This window comes from Amphibalanus amphitrite, unplaced genomic scaffold (assembly GCF_019059575.1).
Source record: "Amphibalanus amphitrite isolate SeventyFive unplaced genomic scaffold, NRLGWU_Aamphi_draft 001090F_arrow, whole genome shotgun sequence".
Lineage (NCBI taxonomy): Eukaryota > Metazoa > Arthropoda > Thecostraca > Balanomorpha > Balanidae > Amphibalanus > Amphibalanus amphitrite.
The window spans coordinates 55,304-65,000 of NW_024882584.1; the positions used below are offsets into that span (position 1 = coordinate 55,304).

The 9,697-nt window shown below is 52.9% G+C and overlaps 1 protein-coding gene across 3 annotated transcripts in view; it reads right to left on the minus strand.

The window, feature by feature from the left end:
• Positions 1-115: 115 nt before the first annotated feature.
• LOC122370012 (beta-arrestin-1-like) overlaps positions 116-9,697 on the minus strand; it is a 100,026-nt gene continuing 90,444 nt past the window's right edge. For all 3 annotated transcript variants that reach the window (XM_043345233.1, XM_043345232.1, XM_043345234.1), the window contains exons 9-12: positions 5,570-5,713; positions 4,696-4,782; positions 2,475-2,609; positions 116-1,370 (exon numbers count right to left, since the gene is read on the minus strand). In XM_043345233.1, coding sequence (XP_043201168.1) covers positions 1,274-1,370; positions 2,475-2,609; positions 4,696-4,782; positions 5,570-5,713 — 463 coding nt within the window. In that variant the 3' untranslated portion in view covers positions 116-1,273. The remainder of the gene's footprint in view (positions 1,371-2,474; positions 2,610-4,695; positions 4,783-5,569; positions 5,714-9,697) is intronic.

The window sequence follows — 9,697 nt, forward strand, 5'->3', positions numbered from 1 at the left end:
AGACATTGGTCTGGGCAGGCACCCTAGTGAGTCGCCGGGGCTGTAAAGTTGGCTTCCGCTCCCTTCCAAACCACCACACTGTCCGCTGCAGACTTTGTCTCAAACACCAGCGAGCCACAGTCAGACAGTTTATGTGGAAAAGTCTCCTCTTTCTCTCGCTCCCACTCTCTCATCACAAGCACCATGACAGAGCATACCGAAGAGGGTGGTTGTGGCAGCAGCGCGGCCACTTCGCCCATCACAGGGACGCCAGGAGGGTGTGCGCGCTCGCGTTAGAAAAGCAGCTCTCTCACAGACGGCGGCGCAGTCCGCCAGAGCGTACGTATTTTCACCGGCTGACAGCTCGGTGCGGGCCGCCCAACTGGCGTCATGGCACACACGCACATTCATGGAACGGAGCGGCCGGCGGGCCACCGCGGCCGGTCAGTGCGCCGCCCCATAAACCGCCGCTAAAGCAGGAGACAACCGGCGCGCCGCCGGAGCAGCCGGCGCGCGCGAACCACATTTGTAGGAGGGGCAGTCTGTGCGCGGAAGTAAATGTTCGCTAGCGTTCGCTACACCGATGAGAACAGGCTCCACACCAATGACACTGACACCACCATTCACAGCTGTAAAAGAGCCGGCGGCAGCCGCCGTGCCGGCCCTGCACCACATCGCCAGCCTCACCGCGGCGGGTCGCCCCGACCAGTGACGTCACCGCCCGAGTGTCACCACCGCCCACTGAGGTACCCTGGAGGCCGGCGCCGTTTGACTAGCGCTACATTTCGGTCTCTCACTGACCCACGCCGGCGCGCGTCGTATTAGTCTCTGTGCGGCAGTCGGCGCGCACCGCCCTACCGCCCGCGTACATACACAGAGGGGCGGGCTGATAGCAGCGCCACTCTTACCAGTGGCGCCGCACGTCCGTTTGTGTGTCTGTGTGCGTCTGTGTCACTGTGCGAATGGGATGTATGTATTTATCGCACGTCTCTCACGGCCGCTCGCGAGCGTAGTTAGAACATCTGATTGGACGAGGCCGTGACCTCGGCTAACCTCAGGTGACCTCGAATGACCCCTGTCGCCCAACGCCGTGCACACGTCGCGACATGAAATCACCGAGACCAGTCAGCCGGAGTCAGCCTCCGAGCCCCACGACACGACTCGACGCGACGAGAATCGACTCGACGCAACACATACCGACGCAGCACGAAAACACCACGAGAAGCGAAGCGCGCGCTCCCACACATGTGAGGAATGACAGTCAGGCAGAGGGGGTGCGGCTGGCCCAGGCCGCTCAGGCCTCCGTCTCCCCCGCCTTCAGCCGCAGTCGAGCAAAGTCCTCGAAGATGAGGTCGTCGTCGTGGTCGCCGGCGCCTGCCGTGCCCGTGTCCCTGCGGAGAGTGGAGCAGAGGTCAGGTGACGAGATCAGCAGACGTGGCGAACAGACTAGGGACACCTCGTCAGGGAGATCCTTTTCAAAACACAGGAGGGAGTTAGTTACATGGATCGTCACACCTACAAAATAGCTTGCTTCAACAGCACCAGCCGAAATTCCTGCAGGCGAAATGCCTCATTCCTGAGGCAAACAGATTCAAGAAATGCATTACTAAACTGGGCATTATTTATTTCCCTAGCTCATTGGGGTCTCCTATCCACCTGTTCACGCCCCATCACCCTTGCTAGCACACTGAGGTCCAGCAGTTCCACTGGTTCAGCTAAGTACTGCCGGTCCGCCCGACGGGACGAGCGCTGCCCACCCGACCGACCCGACCCGGTAGCTCCGAACAGACGTGATCAAAGCCAGACCCGTCACGCCAGCGGGCTCGGACTGACTGCAATTACACTGATTAGAATGGGCTCCACGAATCCCACTTCACAGGCCCCCGGATACGGACCTTCATCAAAATCGAAATCAATATGGCCATATTAAATGGAGCACGCTGTCAGGCATGTCATATCGGGTCGACAGGCCCACGCCAATGAGGCACCGGATAATGAATCAAGAAGCGGTTGATACTATAAGGCAGCAGGCAGCAGCATTATAGGCAGCAGCATTCAAGCCCAGTTGCATAATATTCTTCTCAAAGCATAAATTAGATATAAGTTGGGTGATAATCAACTCAGAATACGGTCAAACTTCGATCATAAGACAACGTCACCAAACATATCTCATAGAAATACAAATTTCCAGAAATTTGCAATAGAAATGCAACCCGATAAATTTGAAATGGATCATAGTTCAGGAAGAAGTTAGCAGCGCCAGAAGCGAATAACACATGTGTCGTGTCTGACATGAGAATGAACTAACGTCAGCTCCACACACCAGTTGGTTCATCTCATGCCACTCCACAGCATGCCGCTCATGCTGCATCCTAAATAAAGCACAAGACCAATCCATCATCTCGCAGTCTACCAATCGTTCTGTGAGGTCCCAAGGGTCACGTCTAGGGTCCCCCGAGGGTTACAGAGGACGCCCTGTCGCGTGTGTCACTCACTCTAGCTGGATGAGATTGGCGTCTGCCGGCTCCTCGCTGGGTGACTCGGCGCGTGGCGATGCCGCCGGCTTCGTCACCTCCTCTTCCTCCGGCTTGGGGTGCATCAGTGTGAAGGGCAGCTCGGCAGACAGCTCTCTGTTGGACAGGACAGGACAGTGAGACAGCGGGCAAAACAGCGTGAGGGGCAACTCGGAAGGTTGGACAAGACAAGACAGTAAACACCGGACAGACCATCAATGGCGAGGGAAAATTAATATTTGGCAAGTAATGAGACAGAAGAGGAACGGATCTTGACGTTCTGAAATAACCTGACCACGGTCGCCCGGTTAGGGATTATAACAGCGCGTCATTGCATCTCTATCCTCTCTCTTCCATTCAGCACGCTCGCACCCGCGTCTCCCCAATCTCCCTTCCCTTCCTGTCTAGTGTCCAGCCTGCCTATTTAGCCCCACGCTGACCTCAGCATCCCGTCAGCGTCCGGCCCGCTGACACCCAGTCGCCGACACTGTACGAGACCCCACGACATTCTGCTGGTCAGCTCACTAATATCCTTCCTGGTCCGTGCACCCGACTACCTCCCTGACTCAGCCTGTCTGGAGTCACGGGATGCCCTAGTGGGACCCATGTGGGGCGCCCAGGTCACCGGAGGTTAGATCGCAGGACAGTGAGCCACATCCTGTGTCAAAGGGATGCCACCGGAGTCAGATGGAACGTGCTGCGCTCTGGCGAGCGCTGGGCCTCTGATGCCAAAGGGTGTAGGAAGTCCGCACTCCGCTGTGACCCCTGGCGGAGGGAGGGGGTTTGCAGGTTCACTCGTGTATCCTGCGGCTAAACGTGGAAAAGGAGGAAGAAGGGCCGTGGGTGGGAGCAAAGGCAAGGAACACCAGCGCCCCACTTTGGAAAAAATGCCAGGAATCTCGCGTCTGGTTGTCCCTGAGCTGATCAGTGAACAAACTGGTGGGTCGCCAGATCGCACCATTGAAGTAGCGCAAGTGACATTGAAGTCAATGTCCGTTTCTTCCCGGTGGTTAATCTCTCAAACATGCCACTGGCACCAAAACTCGGACAATTTCTCATCAGACAGCCTCAGTTTCAGCGGTGAGCCACCATCTCGTCCGATGCTCGATCTGAACCTCAGCCCCGCTCCGACCCCGACGACCAAATCTGATCTACTGCCGTGTTCGATCGGCCGGTCGTCTCCGCGCCGGCTGCTGGGGACCGATGGCGGCGTCGCTGACGTCCCGACATCACTCTGGCGTCACTGATGGCCCTAGCAGTGATTTACGTCCACCCCAGCCGGCGCCCCCGCCGCCGTCCGACGAGACGATAGTGGGCGGATGGCTGAGGTCAGGCCAGTGACCGTCAGGACATCGCGTGGCTTCCTTTCACCAGATGCCCTAGGAAAGTGAACGATTCCGACTACGGACAATCCATCATCAACTCGAGAGGTTCATCAATAGAGTTTCCTTCGTTGCCAGATTACAGACCGAAAGGCTTTCTAGCAGCCCAGACCCCCCCCCCCCCCGGAAAACGAAGTTTCTCGCGGACCAGATAAGCCAGGGAACCTAGCACAGCGGGCTTAAATGGTATGGAATCAAATGAGCCTCTAACAGACCAGGCCCTACGGAAACCAAGCAGTCCGAAGCAATCGAACACATCAATGACGGACCAAATCCGTAGCTGTGGAAATGACATTTGATGACGACTTTACGACTTTGTACCCTATGCTCTTTGGCAATAGATTTACCAGGAGCATCAAATGATTCCGAAGAAAGAAAGTCCGCTATAAATGACGGCGATGTATTTCAGAGGACAGCGCCGACGTTTCGTGGCGACAGTTCATCCTCTGTATCTTATAACGCTCGAGCTTTGTGAGGAGGCACGCCCGAGCTCTCAGCGTTCATGCAATATTAATGCCGGGATCATGAGTGTTCAGAGTTCAAACCGTGAGCCTTTAGACACCCACACAATGACAATTCAAGCGCATCGAATAAGGTTTTGCTGACACAAAGCGCGCCAGTCAATATACCGATGATTTGTTGTCTCAGTTAGCGTAGTCATAAATATGAAATCAAATGACAGCATTTCATAATTCAGTTAGTTAACCACCAATCCATCAAACCACTCAATCAGTTCTAAACATAAGACGATCAAACAACTGCACCCATGCTGGCCGTAGTTAGAATGGGAATGCATTTCGGATGTTGATTACGTCACTCACCCCGCTAATCCGCCGAGGATCAGACGAACCTTCACCTTGTACTTGACTATGATGCCGAGGCTCTCCTTTGGGACAGTCTCAGAGATTCTGCAACGTAAGAGGACGCGTCACGGTCAGACTCATAAGGAAGGACCACACCCTTCTGCCAGACCTCTGCTCAGACATGGCATTTACATACACTAGTGGGACATGCTGGTAGTTCATGAGCAGGCCTCAGCTAATTTACAACGCTTAGCTATTTCAGAACGAAGTATTTACATACAACTACAACAGCGACAGACTGTTATACACCACACACGCCCTATTAGCCTACATAAGCCCCATCAGCCCCACATTGAGACATTTCAGACAACTAAAGACGTCTAACCTGACGACTAAGTGGGCCGAGGAGCCGGGATTACATTGCACATTCAGGGTCATTAGTGAATACCGAGATATCCACGACTGCCCAGACGGGGCAAAGAGCACTCACGGGAACAGACGACAACATAACTCATCTAGCCGGGACATCAACCTCACAGGGGCGACGGTCAATACCGTAGACCAGCGAGCCGAGAAACGTCGCTACTTTTAACATCATCCAGCACATCAGTTTGGGACGTGAGGTGACATTAAAACGGGGACGTGAAAAGTCGTGCGCATGAGGACGCTGGGACACAATGAATCAAAGCAATACTGTGCAAGAATCTTAAATTTGCAATGCTGACCTTTACGTCTTGGTCTACGCGAATTACACTGCGCTGGTATGACGGCAAAATGTCAGGAGCACGTTCATAACCATTGCAAGGCAGACATTTTATATTGCTGGATGCAGCGTACCACGCAGCTTTCATCATCCTGTTCTGACCGTGTGCCTGTTGCCATGGTTACGTACATGGTTGATGACGCCAGGTTGGTGTCTTCACACTTGAGTTGTCCGTCGAGCGCCAGACCGTACTTGTCCTTGTTGTGCGCCAGAAGAGGTGTTAGAGTGTACACTTTACTGAGTGTGAAACCCGGTCCGACCGGACAGCCCTCCCTGGCGACAGATAAATGACACAGCACAGGTCAGGTTACGCCAGGTGTCAGAGGTCATGCTTCCATAAGTGTGAGTGAGACCCGTTCCAGTCCGATAACCTTATCTGGTGACGCAACTGTTATAACGGAGTACAGGGCAAGGGTATTCAGATGGGACTGAACTTGACAGCATAATGGAATTAACATTGAGCACAGTTGAAACATCGTATCATCTTTAACATAAGCACACAAGCCTCAAATACTAGGCATGTTACGTCATCGAACTGCATTTTAAACAGCGTTATGAAGGCGCGACGGGGTCCGTAAATGACAGGACCGGAAGGACGATGAGCTAACACAACGGCCCATGGGCCCGTATCGATCAGACATGCCACGATCAGGACACCCCAGAAGACCTGCGGAGGTCATGATATTTGGGGGTTTTGGCACCCAGACTGCAGGGGTCATCAATGTCCAGTGGAGGTCACTGGCCGGTCATGTCAGTTCAGTGGAGATTGTGGGTCGCTAATGCCCATTCAGTATAGGTCACGGACTGGGTTACTGCAGTAAAAGTCACGGACCAGTGGAGATCGGTGTAGTGGAAAGTAGCTCGGATCAATGAAGCTCAACAGAGCACGCACCGGTCCGATCGACACGACATCCGACCATACCCACGTCTTGCCGTATCCCCGTGCAAAACAGCACCAATCGCAGATGATAGAAGGTACAACCTTATGCTGGCCTTCAACTGACCACCAGAGCATTGCGCAAGGAAATTTGTTGGGCACAAGAAAAAAGAAACGTTTCATACGTATCACAGAGACAGTCACACAGCGATAAAATAGGGTCACAGCGACGCTTTGATCATTGAAGCATACATTTTGCAGCTGTCAACAATGCAGCTCGTTCCAGTAATCATGTTCTACGCAAGGTCATATATAGTGTTCTACGCGCGATCCGCTAATCAGAACATCCCGCCACAGACCACCAAAAGCCGCAGCTAATCAGGCTGTCCTGAATACTGGGTTGCCGTCAACAAACGCTTCCAACCACATACTGAAATTGCTCCGGTTGTTTTCAATAGAAAAACAATTCTAACGAATAGTGTTTGTCTATTTCAAACAACCTGCGGTTACAATGTGAATTGTTAAAGATAAAATGACCCGTCCGCTCGGAAACACAATATGCTGCGTTATAGGAATGAAGTGGGCAGCGATAAGGCAAAGGATATATCCGACGTGTTGAATAATTCACAACAACCAAGCGCAAACACTGCCTGATTAAAACCTAATTGGGCATTCTGGAAATGCATTCCAAATAAAAGCAACATGTGACCAGACTACTGGTAGAATCCTCTGAAGTCCGCTAACCACTTTATGTTGATCAGCTTGGAGCACAACTTTGGCAGAAAGACAAACTCTGGAGAGGCGTGACGGTACTAATTAAGCTCGGTTTTAATGGCTACCCCACAGACAAGTCGTTAACCATGGGTTCAAAGTTTCCTGTAGATGAACGCCGAGCGGTTAGTATGAATTGCGATGAAACGCCGGGAGAGGATCGTCGCATGGTCATGGCTGTTCTCGTCTGAAGACAGTGCCCCAAGGAGCATCTTGCATTCGTTGACGTCAGGAAGAGGTCAGTCAATACCACCTGATGCCTCGGTAAGCAGATCGTGACCCAACTATGTAGGACAGGTCAAGTGGACAAGCCGCGAGCTGGTTCGAAACGGGAAACGGGAAGAGACAGGACGGGAAAAGGCCCACAGGACGGCACGGACGGGATGGGGGGATAGGGCAGGGTTTGGTCCAGAAAACGGGATGGGGGGAGGGAGACAGCAAAGCAGGATTAGACTCAGTAGACAAGACGAACTGGACAGGTTGTGGCAGCGGCTCACTGGACCAGAAAGTCTGCTCCCGACGGTCAACATCCACCCCCACCAACATGATTGCATAGCTGCGAAAGCAATCCAAATAAGGTCGCGTGCCACTTCATGCCATTTTCTCAAACAAGTCCGTTCCTCGAAATGCTCTCCCCTCAACATACCAAGTCTTTCATTAGGTACACGCTCGACAGAAATTGCACAGAATTCACGGTAATCTAACCCTCAAGACAAGACCCGCGACATCCCAAGTATCTCCCTAATCACCCACCACTTAATTATGCTGACAATGACCCTCCGTCGATTGCCGGACGGGAGGTCGCATATCCCCATCGGCGCCAGTGACGCTGGGCCGCCAATATCCCGACTGTCCACCCCGCCCAACGAAAGCGACGCGTCGACGGCGACGACACGACGTCGGTACGTCGCATGGGCGTCGACACTGCCGGCGGCGGCGGCAGATATCGCGCTCGTCTCCAGCCGGGGATGAGCTTCGGTTCCGTGATCTGAGCGCCTGGACGAGGAGGGGACACGGCGACGGGATAGGCTGCGGTACCCTTGGGTGTTGGGGAGAGAGCGGCGCTTCGAAAAGCATATTAGAGACTACGATATAAGTTGAATATGAAATGAATAATTTAACACTTATTAAAAACTTTTGGTAAACATCACATCACACGCCAGGTCTGAAGTTGAAAAAGTCTAATGCTCTCAGAACTTGATTGGTTCTACCGGACACTTTAAAGTTCCAACAAAATAGCACCGCACAGAGTAATGCGCCCACGCTCTAACAGTCTGCCAAAAAAAAGGAAGCATAAATCGACTTGCTTGGTAAGCGTTACTCGAGGAGGCGAATCGCCCTCATAACCTTGCACCTAAGTCGATACATCTGATACCCTGGTCGGTAAATCGTTCCAATGACCCAGTGGAATTAGCCGTCTCAAAGTGGAGCCACGTGCGGGTCGAGAACGCCTCGCTATCGAAAGGTCGTCAATTTCTTATAATGATCTCTAATACAGGGCCCAGCAGCAGATTCACTGCCGAAACGGTGAACCCCGAGCCACAATTATACGGCAGACATTAGCTATCGATAGCGCCGGCCGGACACCGTGAGCCATATATAGAGCACCGGCGCACGCCATCAATATCACTTCACAGCGGTGGGCGATTCCAGTCGGCCGAGAGGTGGGCGTTTCGCCTTTATTTGCGCCACAATAGAGACGCCATTGGCCAGTCCCGAGCGGACGCGGATAGGGAGAGTCCCTGTTTCGTTAGATACCGTTTCCTCCCACTCATTCCACATGCAATGGACACCATTATGGCCGCCTCACTGCGCGGCGGGAAGCCAGGCAGGTGCGTCGTCAGCCGAGAAAAAATAACGAGCAGAGCCTTTCATAACTCAGGCCACCGACGACCACACGCAGAGGGTCAGAGAGCTGCAACCCTGAGGTCACTGGCTGACCTCTGACCTCTGCCTCCTAACTGTTCAGCTCAGTGAGTATTCAAGTCACGCAGTCCACGCAGCGGACGGAGAGTTCGTTCTGCGTTGAGATCCGTTGCTGAAGCTACGCACGCAGTCTGCATAGATCCACATCAAAGGTCAGTCTGCAAACCTGACGTAAATCTGCCAAACTGTCTACATCCCTAAATCATATCCCTATCATGCCAGTGCCACATTGGTTTCAATTTCCAGACGAATGATCTCCAGCGACGGAAGAATCCATCATATCTGAGAATGTCAGCGCGGATTCCAATATCGCCCATTTGGAATTGTGCGTGGATATATAAAAGACCACAGCCCCAGCTGAGTGAAAGGTCCCTCTGACAAAACACTCGGCGGCCGCTATTGGAGTGGCTCTGTGCGCCACCTTTATTTTCCTGGCCATCACATATTAAATTTCTTTAGAGCGGCCTGCGTGAAGGAAAAAGCTCTCATCATAGAAATGCTGAAAGGTTATGGAAATGGTAAACGAAATAGCCCCTCCCAATTTTTTTCCGCGCCACTCGGAGGGCCTCACACTATACCGCACAAAGGAAGATACCCACTGGCCGGGCGCGGCTGGAGAAATAATAAATCATCCCGTTCATATACAGAACGAAAATACTTCTCAATATTCCACAAGCCTCTGC